This window comes from Macaca thibetana, chromosome 17 (assembly GCF_024542745.1).
Source record: "Macaca thibetana thibetana isolate TM-01 chromosome 17, ASM2454274v1, whole genome shotgun sequence".
Taxonomy (NCBI): Eukaryota; Metazoa; Chordata; class Mammalia; order Primates; family Cercopithecidae; genus Macaca; species Macaca thibetana.
In genome coordinates, this window is record NC_065594.1 from 23,582,402 (window position 1) to 23,599,825 (window position 17,424).

A 17,424-nucleotide genomic window follows, 5' to 3' on the forward strand; every position below is an offset into this window, starting at 1 on the left:
TACCATTCCCCTCAAGAGAATTAAACATTTATAAAAGGGACTGACACCAATGAGTTGAATGAACCTCTAACTGATCAAAGTCAAGGCTAAGTAGCAATGGGAAAAAACCTAGTGTCTTAGCAGTTAGGCCATTTCCATCCCATCTAGCAGGATACAATCTTTCATACATTCAGCAGCAGCTCTTTATAATGTACATGTCAGAAAGGAAGTGGAGTTAACTTCTTGTTTGATTACTGCTCTATGCAAAAAATGAAAGAAGAAGGAAAGAAAAGGAGAAGAAAGGAGGAGGAGGAGGAAGAGGAGGTGGAAGAAGAGGAGGAAGAGAAGGAGGAGGAGGAAGAGGAGGAAGAGGAAGAGAAGGAGGAGGAAGAGGACAAGGAGGAAGAGGAGGAAGAGGATGAGGAGGAAGAGGAGGAAGAGGATGAGGAGGAAGAGGAGGAAGAGGACAAGGAGGAGGAAGAAGAAAAAGAAGAGGAAGAACAAGAGGAGGAAGAAGAAACAACCAACAGATAGAAAAGAAACAAGGAGAACAAACAAAACATTAAAAAAAAAAAGCCCAGCTACTTGGGGAGTGATGTCATGAGGAGAAAAACTTGTATCTGCAAAGAAGCTACCTACAGAAGGCAAGGAGCTTCAGATCCCGTGTTTCAAAATTCCTAAGTCAAACTACTTCATGGTCTCAGTCCATTTTATGTTGCTATAACTGAATACGCGATTGGATAATTTATAAAGAAAAAGAAATTATTTCTTGCAGTTTTGGTGGCTGGGTGGGGACTCTCTGTAGAGTCCCAAGGCAGCAGAGGGCATCACATGGCAAGGGGGCGCACAGGAGACAGGCAAACTGATCTTTCTAATTGACTCACTCTGATGATAATAAGCCCACTCCCTTGATAATTCATGAATCCTTTAATCCATTAATCCACCAATCCATGAATGAATTAATCCATTTATGAGGGTTCTACCTTCATGATCCAATTACCTCCCAAAGGTCCCACCTCTCAACACTGCCACACTGGGGACCAAGTTTCCAACAAATGAACTTTTGGGGAACACATTCAAACCACAGCATGGTCCAAACTCCTTCAACTTCTAAGTTTGACCTTGCAATTGGCTAAGGCTCCCTTATCACTGCCACGGTTAAGTATTCCCACTCTACACTATTTAACAGTACTTCAGTCAACAAATATGTATTTCTCACATACTAAATTCTAGGCACTGTGCAAAGCACAGCAGAATCAAAGATGTATAAGAGCAGGGCCAACTATAATGTAATGTGACAAATGTACTATGGTTGTATAAATAAGCTATGTATTTGCAAAGGAGGTAGTAACTAATGCTTTAGGGTAGTGTATTTCAGGGACTGGCAACCAGCCAATCCACACACACCAGAGTAGAAATCAACTATGTCACTAAGCATGATATTTAGTTCAGCTGACATTTTTTCATTTTTTCTTATCAATAAAGGAAGTAATATACTGATTTACATTCTGGTACAAGCTCTTTTGTTATAGACTGGCACTCTGGTAGCACTGACATAGAGGAAGTGAAGAGTAAGAAGAGAGTGGTAAATCAGGCAACCTTTAAAACAGGCCTACAAGATAAATGAGATTTTGCCAAAGAGATCAAAGGAAAAAGGCATTCTAATATACTCTACTCCAGGTGGCCTAGATTCCTTCATTTGTTAGCCACAGATGCTCTTGAAATGCTACGTTATGTCCACCAAGTCCCTGTTGACTGGCTAGACCCGACTTGTTTAAAAATTGAATTCCTCGGCTGGGCATGGTGGCTCACGCCTGTAATCCCAGCACTTTGGAAGGCCAAGACAGGTGGATCACTTGAGGTCAGAAGTTCGAGACCAGCCTGGCCAACATGGCAAAACCCTGTCTCTACTAAAAATACAAAACTTAGTCAGGTGTGATGGCACACACCTGTAATCCCAGCTACTTGGGAGGCTGAGGCAGGAGAATCACTTGAACTCAGGAGGTGGAGGTTGCAGTGAGCCGAGATTGCGCCACTGCACTCCAGCCTGAGTAACAGAGTGAGACTCTGTCTCAAAAAAAAAATTGATTTCTAATTGTCCCTTCACCCTCATCCAACTCTTTCCTTTGCACATAGTATTAATACCTGATACACGTTTGTTGAATTATATTTATTCTCAGTTAGTTCTGAATCTTCATGCTTCTGCTGGTCTCCCTCACAATTACCTCTAAAGCTGTAAAGGGCAGCATCTAACTTTTTCACAGAAGAGTACATCTGGCACATCACCACCCATGTCAGTGTATTTAAACTGAACCTTAAACTAAGGTGAGCCAAGTACAAATGTAACCTGCTGTTCACAAGAGTTTGAAGTATCTTTCTTGACCTTTAAGGATAGTTCTTCTTGTTTTCATCCCAGGCTCTCTTTGTTTTTTAATTCCAGGAAAAGAGCAGTTGACTTTAAAAGTGCAACTGATCATTAGAGTAGTTCTGCATAGTCTTCCGCTTCAGGAAGAAGCGTTCTAGTCTTTTCTGAGAAGGCAGTATAACAGGGCCCTAGTGGAATTTCAAGTATATTACAGCTAGACATCAACTAAACTTTCTTCCTTAGTAAGTGTAAAACCACAAGTTACATGGCGATGCTCAAATTTCTTTAATTACAGGAATGAATTCCTGATCTTCTCATTGTTAAGGAAAAGCACCTGTATATCTTAGCCTTAGCACCTGTATATCTTATTTAGAGGTAAGCCTGGGATGAAAACAAGAAAAACTATCCTTAAAGATCAAGAAAGATACTTCAAACTCTTGTGAGCAACAGGTTACATTTGTACTTGGCTCACCTTAAGGGTTTTGGTTTAAATCCACTGACATATGTGGTGATGTACCAGATGTACTGTTCTGTGATAATACACTTCTGTATAATACACTTTTTGGTAACAGCATCCACCCATTATTGCCTCAACCACTGAACATCTAATAGGTGGCATGTAGTAGCCCCCCTCAAAAAGCAACATACAGTCCCATTATGACACATTCGCTACTTAAATGAAGAGTTCTTATTAGGTCTTCCTAAAACTACATTCAATAATAGTCTTACATAATATGCCTTATGGTCCTGTTCCCTAGTTCCAACATTCTAAGGGAATTCAATGAATTTAACTATATTAATAAGCCTTGCCACAGTAAAATAGTTATTTCACCAGTTTTGAACTCTACTCACTTCCTTCTTTCTTCCCTCCACCGTGCAATTTCCTCTGGAGTGTCTAACTTGATCTTCTTCATGCCAGGAGCATGCATCTAGGGGGAAAAAGCCTGCTGAACATCAGGAGGAAATAACATATGCTTTTTTTTTTTTTTTTTTTTTTTTTTTTTTTTTTTTTGAGATGCAGTCTCGCTCTGCCGCCCAGGCTGGAGTGCAGTGGCCGGATCTCAGCTCACTGCAAGCTCCGCCTCCTGGGTTCACGCCATTCTCCTGCCTCAGCCTCCCGAGTAGTTGGGACTACAGGCGCCCGCCACTGCGCCCGGCTAGTTTTTTGTATTTTTTAGTAGAGACGGGGTTTCACCGTGTTAGCCAGGATGGTCTCGATCTCCTGACCTCGTGATCCGCCCGTCTCAGCCTCCCGAAGTGCTGGGATTACAGGCTTGAGCCACCGCGCCCGGCCTATCATATGCTTTTGACTAATTTGGAGACTTTGTTTCTACAAGTAAACTTATGTTGGATACAATTTTAAAACTAAGTAAGGAGGTTGTATCTATCTACTATAACTTTTTCCTTAAAGAAAGAAGAATCTACCATGTATTTAATTAGTGCTATTAATAGAGGGAAAAGGGGTAACATAATTTTGATTACAAAGTAGATATGTCACCCATTCTTTCAAACCACATTAAACACCCAAATGAATGACTTACCAACCAAAACCTACAGAGGTCACTAAAGATACGAGTAGACGTGACAATCTGTAGCAGCATGGTGTAGTAAAGCAGTATACAATTTGGAGTCAAGAAACTGAGGTCCAAGAATCAGTTCTCAGGACTTGGGCAATTCATTTTTTAAAATATTTTAAATGGGGCCAATGTAAACAACCACAGTTGTTTGTGAGGAAAAACTTGAATAAATGATGTCCAAATCCTTACAAAGTACTCCATGAATGTTACTTATTATTAGGTATATAAATGAACAGTTGTGAAGATAACAGATCAATAAAATAAAAAGAGCATGTATTTAAAAATAGGATAAAAAAACAGAACTTACATTTCTCCAATGGAACTGGACAATCTTCTCGTGTGCAGTAAAAGAGCAATCTACTTCAGGGCACTATAAGAGTTAAAAAAAAAAAAAACAAAAAACACTATTTAATAAATGTTTCCATGTTACATTTACCCCACTATACATACACAGACATATTCTGGCTGTATTACATAGTTATCCCATCTACATGGTATTCTCTCTGCATACTTATGTCAGTAGTAAAACAAAAATGATTCCAAAACAGGGCTGCCTTTAGGCAAAGGAATGACACTCTCAGAGTACACGGCACAATAATGTATCTTATTAACTTCTCCACTTGAGTGAAGGCATACATCGGTAAACCTGTGAAATGTTGATTCCTAAAGTTGAGGGGCATTCCCAAAAGCAGAAGAAGAACCTTTCCAAACCAAAGGTTTCCTTTTTAACCTTTAAAACATTTTGGTTAAAATTTTCTAGAAAGTACTTGACAAGGTGTGGACCAGCCTTTGAGGGTGACAGGCACGGCCACATTACACAGTATGGTTCAAGGGCAGACTTAAAGGGGAAAGAACTCATCAAGATGCACAAGGTAACTGGAGGGGACCACAGCCTCTTCCCAAGCAGTAGAGGTACACAAATACAAAAAGCTGCCAGAGCTCCCTTCTTTGCTACCACCTTACCTCCTCCCTGAAGCAGTGGGATCCCCACTTTCAAACCCCAGGGTCACTGCCCCCGTCTGTCAAGTCATCAAACTATATTTCTATGGAAACTATAAACTTTAAAGGAAAACAAGCTTGGAATTTCTACCAAATATACATATAGAAGAAGGCCACTTTGCTACATCAGTTTCAGGACAACTAAGAAAACCTACTTTTGTATGTTCAGACATGTGTTTGTCATACTTTTCTTGATTTTTAAAACCACGATCACAGGTATCACAAAAAAAGTGAAAAACTGGTTCCTTTCTTTTCTGCAAACAAAAACAGAGAGGAATTAGGCTTTTGGTGAAAAATCTCTAATCAACAATAAAAACATAACTATTGTTCTAGTAATACATACTTTGATGTTTCCAATAACCCTTTCATGTGGGAGAAACTTGTGAGTATACTTCCAATGAAGAGATTATTCTGTTTCTTTCTTTTATTTTGTTTTTAACAAATATATTAGTAAACTCCAGGCATAGTTTTAAACTTTTTAAATCCAAATAGTGCTAATATAAATTATGAGCAGATTGCAAATTGGTTATCTAATTAAGACTCAGTACAGAATATGTTGAAATGACCTGAAAATAGAGTAAAAACAGCAGCTCCTTTTTTAGAAAAAAATAACTACCGCTGACCCTTGAACAACACAGGTTTGAACTGCAAGGGTCCACTTATAAAAGGATTTTTTTCAATAAATATATTGCAAAAATTTTTTTGGAGATTTGTGACAATTTGGAAAAACAGATAAACCACATAGCCTTAGAAATATCAAAAAAAAAGAAAAAAAAGAAATAGTTAAGTATGTTAGGAAAGTATAAAATATATGTGGACACCATTCTATTTATATATTAACCAACTATTTATGTTATTGGTAAGACTTCCAGTCAACAGTAGGCCATCAGTAGTTAAGTTTTAGAGGAGTCAAGTTATACACAAACTATTGACTGCACCCCTAACTGTTGCGTTGTTCAAATATCAACTATATGGCCAGGCTTGTTGGCTCATGCCTGTAATCCCAGCCCTTTGGGAGGCAGAGGCAGGTGGATCACTTGAGGTCAGGAGTTCAAGACCAGCCTGGCCAACATAGTGAAACCCCAATTCTACTAAAACTACAAAAATTAGCCAGGTGTAGTGGTGTGCGCCTGCAGTCCCACCTACTCTGGGAGGCTGAGGTTGCAGTGAGCCAAGATCGTACCACTGCACTCCAGCCTGGGTGACAGAGTGAAACTCCATCTCAAAAAAATAAATAAATAAATAAAATGAAAGTACCAAATATATAGCTATTTTTAAAACCACAGAAAAGAAAAAAAAAATGTAGGTAAATATTATTTTTGAATCATAATTTGCTATATTCATGTTTAACCATAAAATTCCTTTTTATAGCAAGGCTCCACTGTGTCAATAATGGAAGCAAGACACTGAAGACAGTTATGACAGAAATGCAAGATATAAAACAGTAACATAGGGACCAAGGGGTCAAATTCAAGAACATCTTTCAAATACCTTTTTTTTCTGTTTTTTACTGGGAGGTAAGCTGAAGTCTGTGAATTTTGCATCATACTTTCGTGGATAATAAGAATGTTTAACTAAAAAAAAAAGAGATCCATAAACGTTTGAAACAATATAATTATTTAAATTATAATTAAATTTTATCTACTATAGTATGTTACAAATATTTCAGTAAAAACACTGCTAAACTACCCTTCTAGGAGGAATAGTAGTTCAAACAAAATAACAAAGATTAAGATTAGTCTACCAAATGACTATTTTTCAAACAAAGACTGGTGTGATATGTCCACAGATGCTTTAGGCGTCAAAGTTCAGAAATGGACAACCTAACCTGATGAAATTCCTTCGGTTATTTCAAATATCAGAAATGTAACCAGTAAAATCCCCAACACAGCTCCTTCAGCATCAATTTCACATCAGGAAAACAGAACCTTGTGAAATATATCTCCTCTCAAATCCCACTGTACTTTTCTATTCTTATTACCATGCCCCAAGTCAGAAATTCTGATCTTCCACCAGATTACTCGTAGATTGTCTTCCAGTTCCTAAGCCCCCTCTTCCAACAAACCTTGCATACTGACACAAAAAAAAAAAAAAAAAAAAAAAAAAAAAAAAAAAAATTCTCCAATCCTGTCACAACTTGACTCAAAAATCTGCATATGGGCCAGGCATGGTGGCTCATGCCTATAATCCTAGCACTTTGGGAAGCTGAGGCAGGAGGATTGCACAAGGCCAGGACTTCAGGACCAGCCTAGGTAACCTCACATGACCCCATTTCTACAAAAAAATTTAAAAATTAGCTTGGCATGATGGCACGCACCTGTAGTCCTAGCTGCAGTGGAGGCTGAGGTGGGAGGATCACTTGAGCTCAGGACTTTGAGGCTGCAGTAAGCCATGATCATGCCACTACACTCCAGCCTGGGCAACAGCACAAGACCTTGTTTCTGTCTCTTTTTTAAAAATTATTCTTTTTATAGAGATGGGGTCTCACTACATTGCCCAGGCTGATCTCACACTCCTGGCCTCAACCGATCTGCCTGCCTCAGCCTCCCAAAGTACCGATCTGCCTGCCTCAGCCTCCCAAAGTCCTGGGACTACAGGCATAAGCCACCACGCCCAGCTGACCCTGTCTCTTATTTATTTATTCATTTTTTGGTCGGCGGGGGGAGATGGAGTTTTGCTCTTGTTGCCCAGCCTAGAGTGCGGTGGCACAATCTTGGCTCACTGCAACCTCCGCTTCCCAGGTTCAAGCGATTCTCCTGCCTCAGCCTCCCGAGTAGCTGGGATTGCAGGCATGTGCCACCACGCCTGGGTAATTATTGTATTTTTTAGTAGAGACAGGGTTTCACCATGTTGGCCACACTGGTCTCGAACTCCTGACCTCGTGTCTTGGCTTCCCAAAGTGCTGGGATTACAGGCGTGAGCCACTGCACCCGGCCCCTTGTCTCTTAAAAAAAAAAAAAAAAAAAAAAAGTGGGGGGAGGGGCTGGCATGATGGCTCATGCTTATAATTCCAACACTTTGGGAGGCCAAGGTGGGCGGATCACTTGAGCCCAGGAGTTTGAGATCAACCTGAGTAGCCTGGCGAGACTCTGTCTCTACAAAAAATACAAAAATTAGCCAGGCTTGGTGGTGTGTGCCTGTAGTCCCAGCTACTTGTGAGGCTGAGATGGGAGAAACACTTGAGCCCAGCAGGTCGAGGCTGCAGTGAACTGTATATGTGCCACTGCACTCCAGCCTGGGCGACCGAACAAGACCCTGTCTCAAAAAGTAATAATAATAAAGGATGAGTTTGACCTTCTCTCATTCTCTCTCATCATGTGATGCCTTCCTTGATGTTACAATGCAGCAAGGTCCTCAAGAGCCACTTGATCTTGGACTTAACCTCCAAAACTATCAGCCAAATAAATTTCTGTTCATTATATATTACCCAACAGGTCATACTCTGTCATGGTAGCACAATAGGGACTAAGACAGCTTCCTAGAGACCTTCCATGAGATTCTAATTTACTTTCTTACCCTACTCTTCCCCCATACCTTTTACATACTCTGCTTCAGTCACACCAGAACCCTGCAATCTCCAGAACTTGCCTTGTATTGACACCTCCTTCTCTACCTAAGAAACATCTCTTCCCAAATTCTATACATCTCCTAAAACACTTCTTCCAAAAGCTTTTCCCAATTTCCTCTACATTCTGAAATCAGCTATTATATGCCTCTATCATCAGTCACATTGTATTTTGGTTCATACTTATGAACATATCTCATCTGACTTAGCCAAGTCCATATTTCCAGCATCTGCCATACAATAAACACTAACTGTCTGGGCCAGGCGGGGTGGCTGATTCCTGTATTCCTAGTGCTTTGGGAGGCCAAGGCGGGCAGATCACTTGCAGTCAGCAGCTCGAGACCAGCCTGGCCAATATGGTGAAACCCAGTCTCTACTAAAAATACAAAATTTAGCCAGGCATGGTAGTGCGTGCCTGTAGTCCCAGCTACTCAGGAGGCTGAGGCAGAAGGATCCCTTGAACCCAGGAGGTGGAGGTTGCAGTGAGCTGAGATGCTGCCACTGGTCCAGCCTGGGTGACAGAGAGAGACTCTATTTAAAAAAATAAATAAATAAAATAAAATAATAAATAAAACACTAATTGTTTGGATTCAGTTTAATGCAGAATTGAATTTTATGCAAAGTTGGAGAAAGGTTTTAAGTGAACAATCTTGTAGCTTGAAATATGATCTATATGGTGTCAACACCCAAATTTATAGCTCCAGCCACAAATCTCCCCTGAAAGTACAGACTAATAGCTAAAAGCCTATTCAGAATCTCTACCTGACACAAATATATTCCAATTTCAATTCCTGGACTTCCTTCCAAATCTGCTCCATCTACATTCTTACCTATCTCAGTTAGTAGCAACTCCACCCTTCCAATTACTTGGCAAAAAGCTTTAAATTATCCTTCTCTCCTCTTTATCTTGCATCCCATATACCCTATCTTTCAGTAAATCATGCTGTCTGCACCTTTAAGGTATAAAAGCATACCTTGTTTCACTGCACTTCATTTTACTGAGATTTTGCAAGCTAAGGGTCTGTGGCAACCCTACATCAAGCAGGTCTATCGGCACCATTTTTCCAACAATGTGCTGTCTCTGTGTCACATTTTGATGATTCTCGAAATATTTCAAACTTTGTCATTTTTATTACATCTGTTATACTTTGATGCTACTACTCTAATTGTTTTGAGACACCATGAATCATGGCCATATAAGATGGTGAACTTTATAAATGCTGTGTATGTTCTAACTGCTCCACCAACCGGTGCTTCTCCTCTCCCTCTCCTCAGGACTCCCTATCCTCTGAGACACAATATTCAAAAGTAGGCCAATTAATAACCCCATCATGGCCTCTAAGTGTTCAAGCAAAAGGAAATCGCATGTCTCTCATTTTAAATCAAAAGCCAGAAATGATTAAGCTTAGTGAGGAAGACATGTTGAAAGCTGATACAAGCCAAAAGCCAGGCCTCTTGTGCCAAACAGCTAGCCAAGTTGTGAATGCAACTACTGAGAAAGGGTCTCACTCTATTAGCCAGGCTGGAATGTAAAGGTGCAGTCAAAGCTCATTGCAACCTCAACCTCCTGGGCTCAAGGGATCCTCCTGTTCTGGCCTCCTGAAGTGCTAGGATCACAGTTGTGAGCCACTGTGCCTGGCTGAAAAGTTCTTGAAAGAAATTCATAGTGATTCATAGATAGTGATTCCTCCAATGGATCTGAGCAAAGTAGATTAAAAACCTAGAAAGGAGGTTTCGATTCACTATTCAAGACACCATTAAGAACATTCATGATTTATGGAAGGAGGTCAAAAGATCAACATTAACAGGAGTTTGAAAGAAGAAATTCCAACCCTCATAGATGATTTTGAGGAGTTCAAGACTTCAGTGGAGGAAGTCACTTCAGATGCAGTAGAAACAGCAAGGGAACTAGAATTAGAAGTGGAGGGGCCGGGCACAGTGGCTCACGCCTATAATCCCAACACTCTGGGAGGCCTAGGCGGGTGGATCACAAGGTCAGGTGATTGAGACCATCCTGGCTAACACAGTGAAACCCCACCTCCAATAAAAATACAAAAAATTAGCCAGGCATGGGGGCCAGCGCCTGTAGTCCCAGCGACTTGGGAGGCTGAGGCAGGAGAATGACATGAACCCAGGAGGCGGAGCTTGCAGTGAGCCAAGATCTCGCCACTGCACTCCAGACTGGGCGACAGAACGAGACTGTCTCAAAAAAAAAAAAAAAAAAAAAAAAAAAAAGTAAAGCCACAAGATGTGACTGATTTGCTGCAATCTCGTGGTAAAACTTTAATGGATGAGGAGTGGCTTCTTATGGATGAGGAAAGAAAGTGCTTTTTTGAGAGGAATCTACTCCTGGTGAACACTGTTGAAATGACAACAAAGGATTTATAATATTATACAAACTCAGTTGATAAAGTAGCCTCGACTTCCTGGGCTCAAGGAATCCTCCTGCCTCAGCCTCCCATGCATCTGGGACCACAGGCATGCCACTATGCCTGGTTAATTTTATTTTTTTTGTAGAGACGGGGGTCTCACTTTGTTGCCCAGGCAGGTCTCAAACTCCTGGGCTCAAGCAATCCTCTTGTCTCTGCCTCTCAAAGTGCTGAGATTAGGCTAGGTGCAGTGGCTCACGCTTGTAATCCCAGCACTTTCAGAGGCCAAGGAGGGTGGATCGCTTGAGGTCAGGAGTTTGAGATCAGCCTGGCCAACATGGTGAAACTTTGTCTCTACTAAAAATACAAAAATTAGCCAGGCTTGGTGGTGGACACCTGTAATAACAGCTACTCGGGAGGCTGAGGCAGGAGAATCACTTGAACCTTGGAGGTGGAGGTTGCAGTGAGCCAAGATCGCGCCATTGCACTCCAGCCTGAGCAACAGAGACTCTGTCTCAATAAATTTAAAAACAGAAATAAATAAAGTGCCGAGATTATAGGTGTGAGTTACCCTGCTCAGCCTAAAGTATTTTTTAATCAAGGTATGTAAGTTGTTTTTTGAGACATAATGGTATTGCACACTTAATAGACTGTGGTATAATGTAAAAATAACTTTTTTGCCCCATATGATCTGCAGGAAAACATAACTTTTACATGCACTGGAAAACCAAAAAAAAAAAAAAAAATTGTGTGACTTGCTTTACTGCAGTGGTCTGTAACTGAACCCACAAGAGCTCCAAGGTATCCCTAGATCTAGAATCCAACCACTTCTCACCATCCTTTGGGCTTCACCTTGGTCCAAGTCTCCAGTGTCTCTCATTTAGACAAGTAATTACAATAGCTTCCTAACCGGTTTCCCTTTCAGTCAGTTCCCACCAACAGACACATTAATCCTCTTAAGTAAATCAGATCATGTCAATCCCCTGTACTACCCACCTCACAACAGTAAAAGTCAAAGTCCCACGATCTACAAAGACATACCAGGTCTTACCCTCTTCCCCCATCTTCTACAATTATACTCCAGACTCAGTCCTCTGTAGCCACGCTGGTTCCCATTTTGATGTATAGCTTCTAAGCCTTAAGGCCTTTGCACTTGCAGTTCCTTCTGCCTATACCCCTATTCTCCCAGATGTATGCATGGCTGTGATCCCTCACCTCCCTGAAGTCTTTGCTCATATGTCACCTTTCTTATGACTAACAATGATATTTAAAACTGCACTACCCGGCCGGGCACGGTGGCTCACGCCTGTAATCCCAACACTCTGGGAGGCCGAAACGGGCGGATGCCTGAGCTCAGGAGTTCGAGACAGGCCTGGCCAACACGGCGCAACCCCATCTCTACTAAAAATACAAAAAATTAGCCAGGCGTGGTGGCGCGGGCCTGTAGTCCCAGCTACTCGGGAGTTTGACGCACGAGAATTGCTTGAACCCGGCAGAGGTTGCAGTGAGCCTCTCTGCAGATTGCATAGGCTGGAGTGAAGTAGATCGCGCTACTCTTCACTCCACCCGGTCGACAGAGGCGCTCTGTCTCCAAAAAAGAAAAGAAAAAAAAAAAAAAAAAAAAAACCCTGCACTACTTACCATTCTTCTTTGTTTTATCTCTCTCCACTGCACTCTTAACCTTCTAATGCACAATATTTTATTTTGTTTATTGTCTGTCTTCCTACACAAGAGAGATATTAATATTAAGCTCCGTAATATTTTTTGTATGTTCTGCTCACTGCTATATACCTAAATTCTGGTACATAGTTGGAATTCAATAAACAACTGCTAAATGGAATTAACAGGCAACAGGAAAACATTCCAATCAGATATATTTTGAGATACTAATGACCAGACTCCAAGAGCGCAGAGGCAAGGCAGAGTGGAGTGAGGAAACGGAGAAACGGGAGAAGAAAGAACGGGGAAAAAAGGTAAAGGGGTTGACCCACGTGGAAAAATAGCCTACCTGGAGGGTTGAAGGGCTTCTGATGCCGAGGAAACCTATCAGAAGACTGTCTCCAATACCATGATGTCGAAGCGTGGAAATTCCAAGGTTGGCCGTTGGGTTGAGGTTGAGAATCAAGAGGGGACTGGGCGTCGAAAGGGGGTTGCGCCCCGGGTAGAATCTGGGCGTCGAAGGGGGGCGGCGCCCCAGGAAGAGACTGGGCCTCCATGGGGGGCTGCGACTCAGAGGAAGGCTTTGACCCGGCTGCGGGAAGCGAGGACGTAAGCGGTGGTGGCGGCGGCGGCAGCATTGCCCAGAACACCCAGCTGTCCCGTGGCGGGGCAGTGTCGCTCAGCGGCCCTAACGTGGGAGTCAGCTCGGGAGACGCACGCCACCCGGTTGGAGTCACGAAATCACTAGCCGGCTCAGCCATACCACCTGCCGGGTCCGGAGTCTAGCACGCGACTGTGGAGCAAGCATTAGGCGTCACTTCCTTTACGGTGAACTACGCCGCTCAGCCAACCACAGGCCTTACGTCATTGGTCGGCGTCGGGAAACCTTCCATTCTTTGCTGCTCATCGCGGGATTCCATTTGGGTAGTTTTGACGTTCGTGGATAGACTCGTGTCTGTGACCAGTGTCAGCCACCGCGGATGGCAAGAGACCTAATCGGACCGGCCCTGCCGCCCGGCTTCAAGGCCCGCGGAACAGCGGAGGACGAAGAGCGGGACCCGAGCCCTGGTAAGCGGCTGCGTCTCCGCTGCCCACCAGGCCCATCTACCCCCTCCCTGGGCCGGCCCTGCTCGCTGAAGAAAGTCGGAGGCCTAGGAGGGCTGAGGAATGGGGAGTGGGCGCGGCCCGACCCGAGAGAACTTTTTTTCCCTAACGGTAGCAGTGGGGAGGAGGCTGGGGGACCCTCCTAGAAACCGAGCTTTTGCGTGATTTGGCTTCGTGATGATAATACATTCTCATTTAGCGCTTAATAAGAGCTGCACGCTGCCCTAACTGACTGATACCCATTCAGTCATTTAAGCCGTATAAGGAAAAGACTATTTTCCCATGTTGCAAATGGGTACGCCCAAGCCCATGCCAGCGTAGATCATACTGCTAGCAAGTGATGGAGCGCGACTTAGAAGGAAGCGTTTCTCCTAACCTCTGTGCCATATTGCCTTCTGATTTACAAGAACCTTGCAGATCCTGTTCTCTCCAGCCCCCGACCTGCTTTCCTTGCCTCTCATTCTGTTATTGCATCTGACACATCAGCCCAGTACTCAATCCAGCCTGAGTTGCTGCGCAGTTACTTAACGCTCTAGGCTTCTGGGCTTCCTCTGGTTACATTTCTTTAAACATAACTGACAAACATCTCCCTATCCTTCAAGGCCCAACTTAAATGTCATACCAATAAAACCTTTCCAAATTCCCCAAAGCATTGTCACGCCTTTCTTTTTGCCCTCGGGTTTTTTCCTAATTACATTGCATATTTGGTACACTGAATAATTTGTCAACATAATCTGTCCCCACCATTGCACTATGGTGGGGACAGGCACTTTGTATATACGAAACGAATGCTTCTCAGATTCCGCCATGCATACCTATCTGCTTTAATGTTTATTCACATTTGTGGACTAGCACCGACAACCCAGTTGGAGAAGAGTAAAGCTGAGTAGCCCTGCCATTTCTGAATCTAATTTTTCTTCCTGGTCTACCCGGAGGTCATGTTTCTACTACAGGCCCCTTTCCAATCTAATTTCTGTTATAACCATTTTGAAAATTATGCTTTCCAGCCGGGCGAGGTGGCACAAGCCTGTAATCTCAGCACTTTGGGAGGCCAAGGCGGGCGGATCACTTGAACTCAGGAGTTCGAGACCAGACTGGCCAACGTGGTGAAACCCCATCTCTACTAAAAGTACAAAAATCAGCCAGACGTGGTGGCAGGCGCCTGTAATCCCAGCTACTCGGGAGGCTGAGGCAGGAGAATCGCTTGAACCCAGGAGGCGGAGGTTGCAGTGAGCCAAGAGCGCCACTGCACTCCAGCCTGGGCGACTGAAGGAGAGTCTCCAAAAAAAAAAAAAAAAAGTAAAAATAAAAAATTATGCGTTCCTTCCTGTAGGAGATAGCTTTAAAAAAAATAAAATAAGGCCAGGCGCAGTGGCTCACGCCTGTGATCCAGCGCTTTGGGAGGCTGAGGTGGGCGGATCATGAGGTTAGGAGTTCGAGACCAGCCTGGCCAACATGGTGAAACCCCATCTCTACTAGAAATAGCTGGGCGTGGTGGCATGCACCTATAATCCCAGCTACTCAGGAGGCTGAGGCAGGAGGATCGCTTGAACCTGGAGGCAGAGGTTGCAATGAGCTGAGATCGCGCCATTGCACTCCAGCCTGGGCAACTCAGTGAGACTCTGTCTCAAAATAAATAAATAAATAAATAAATAGTGATTTTATTTTAGCAAGAAAAGTTCCATTCGACCAAGGTTGAATAAAGCTGTGGTTAACCAATGTAGCTAGTTGGGTTCCTATGTGTATGTTGTTGCTGGTTCACCACATTCCCTGATTTTTTTTTTTTTTTTTTGGAGACGGAGGCTCACTCTGTCGCCCAGGCTGGAGTGCAATGGCACAATCCCATCTCACTGCAACCTCCACTTCCCGGGTTTAAGCAATTCTTCTGCCTCAACCTCCTGAGTACCTGGGATTACAGGCGCACGCCACTGCGCCCAACTAATTTTGTATTTGTAGTAGAGAGGGGGTTTCCCCATGTTGGCCAGGCTGGTCTCCAACTCCCGACCTCAGGCGATCCGCCCACCCCAGCTTCCCAAAGTGCTGGGATTACAGGCGCGAGCTGCCACACCCGGCCCATATTCCCTGATTTTAAACCAAGGCAGGATTTGCAGATAAGCAACCACCAACTCCTGCATAGATAATTCTGTTATGGTTGCTTCCATCATTCTACCAGCTTTTATGTCAAGTACGTCTTTCTTTGTCTGCTCTCTTCTGTTTCTTTTATGTGTTAGTTCTCCGCTTCCCCCAGCACTTAACGCCGTGCACGTGTAATATGTGTATTGCCCTCTACTTGAAGGAGTTGCATTACAATCTGCCTGGCGCATAAAAGATTCTGGGGCCAGGCGCGGTGGCTCACACCTGTAATCCCAGCACTTTGGGAGGCCAAGGCCGGTGGATCTCGGGGTGAGAGATCAAGACGATTCAGGCCAACATGGTGAAACCCCGTCTCTACTAAAAATACAAAAATTAGCCAGGCGTGGTGGCACATACTTGTAGTCCCAACTACTCTGGAGGCTGAGGCAGGAGAATGACTTGAACGCGGGAGGCGGAGGTTGCAGTGAGCTGAGATTGCGCCACTGCACTCCAGCCTGGCGACAGAGTGAGACTCTGTTTCAAAAAAAAAAAAAAAAAAAAAAAAAAAAAAAAAAAAATTCTTCGTATATATATGTTGAATGACTGCTCTTCGTCAAGCACAGTATCTTACACATAGTGTGTCATTTTTAACGCATAATCCCCCCTGCTATAATTCCATTCCCTTCATAACCTCCTAGATGGCTGAACCTAAAACAGTTGCCAAAAAATCTTCACATATAATTTTTATTCATCTATCTGGATTTTTAAGAAGCTTACCAGTACCAATGGTTTTCACATCCACTATATCACACCATAGAAGCTGCACTTGGACCATCTTTCAGTTACTACCTGCATCACCACCCCTCCTACAACCAAAGGGTAACTGCATGTTTTCTCTTTCGTAACTGGCTTCCTATCTTGGTACTATATTACTTTGTGAGATTCATTGATGTAGATTAGCATTATTATAGATTGTTGAAGTTCATAATCTGGTCTTTAAACAAATAGAATTATTATAGGTTGTTTCTTTACATTGCTATATAGTCATCCATTGGATGAATGTTCTGCAATCTATCCATTTTACATTGGATGGACATTTGAGTAATTTCCATTTGGAGGCTGTTATAAAATGTGCTGCTCTGCATTGTAGTATATGTCTTATGGTGGATACTCCCACCTTCCAAAGTCACCAAAGTTCTCAGCGTGTATGAGAATTCTAGTTGTTCCACATTCTAATAGTTTTTTCTTTTAAATCCGGTGGTTTGTAGCAATATCTCATGGTAGTTTTAATTTGTATTTCCCTGGTGACAAATGAAATTGACCACCTTTTCATGTGTTATTTGACCATATGGATACATGCTGTGTTCGGTCTTTTGCTTATTTTTCCATTGAGTTGTCTGTCTTCATATTGATTTATAGAGTTCTTTTTATAGTCTGGATATGAGTCATTTTCCAGATAGGGGTATCAGAAATACCTTCTCTAATTCTGTGGTTGTTTTTTCACTCATGTTGGTATGTTTTGATTAACGTAAGTTTTTAATTTTAATATATTCTGACTTTTAATTTTCTTCTTTTACGGTAGAATTTTTTGCACCCTATTTAAGGTATCTTGCCCACCCCAAGGTTATAAAGCTGTTCTATGTTTTCTTCTAAAAGCATTATTGTTTCAGCTTTCACATTTATATTTGCAATTCATCTGGAATTGATGTTTGTGTGTGGTGTGAGATAGGGATG

At 42.7% G+C, this 17,424-nt stretch overlaps 2 protein-coding genes and 1 long non-coding RNA gene across 7 annotated transcripts in view; 2 read left to right on the plus strand and 1 right to left on the minus strand.

The window, feature by feature from the left end:
- The window catches only part of NUFIP1 (nuclear FMR1 interacting protein 1), a 52,713-nt gene extending 39,393 nt beyond the window's left edge, over positions 1 to 13,320 (minus strand). The window contains exons 1-5 of one of the 2 annotated variants that reach the window (XM_050766196.1): positions 12,863 to 13,320; positions 6,412 to 6,494; positions 5,076 to 5,174; positions 4,229 to 4,291; positions 3,197 to 3,273 (exon numbers count right to left, since the gene is read on the minus strand). In XM_050766196.1, coding sequence (XP_050622153.1) covers positions 3,197 to 3,273; positions 4,229 to 4,291; positions 5,076 to 5,174; positions 6,412 to 6,494; positions 12,863 to 13,274 — 734 coding nt within the window. In that variant the 5' untranslated portion in view covers positions 13,275 to 13,320. Of the gene's footprint in view, positions 1 to 3,196; positions 3,274 to 4,228; positions 4,292 to 5,075; positions 5,175 to 6,411; positions 6,495 to 11,905; positions 12,235 to 12,862 lie in introns of those variants that run through there. The other variant, XM_050766197.1, reaches the window with a different exon arrangement.
- Positions 1 to 17,424, plus strand: part of LOC126940399 (uncharacterized) — a 117,735-nt gene that overhangs the window by 58,271 nt on the left and 42,040 nt on the right. The window lies entirely within an intron of this gene.
- Positions 13,369 to 17,424, plus strand: part of GPALPP1 (GPALPP motifs containing 1) — a 49,922-nt gene continuing 45,866 nt past the window's right edge. For 3 of the 4 annotated variants that reach the window (XR_007720731.1, XM_050766218.1, XM_050766217.1), the window contains exon 1: positions 13,385 to 13,581. Coding sequence is in view for 3 of the 4 variants with exons in the window: in XM_050766218.1 (XP_050622175.1) it covers positions 13,494 to 13,581 (88 nt within the window). In the remaining variant the exon portion in view is untranslated. Of the gene's footprint in view, positions 13,582 to 17,424 lie in introns of all 4 variants that reach the window. The other variant, XM_050766216.1, reaches the window with a different exon arrangement.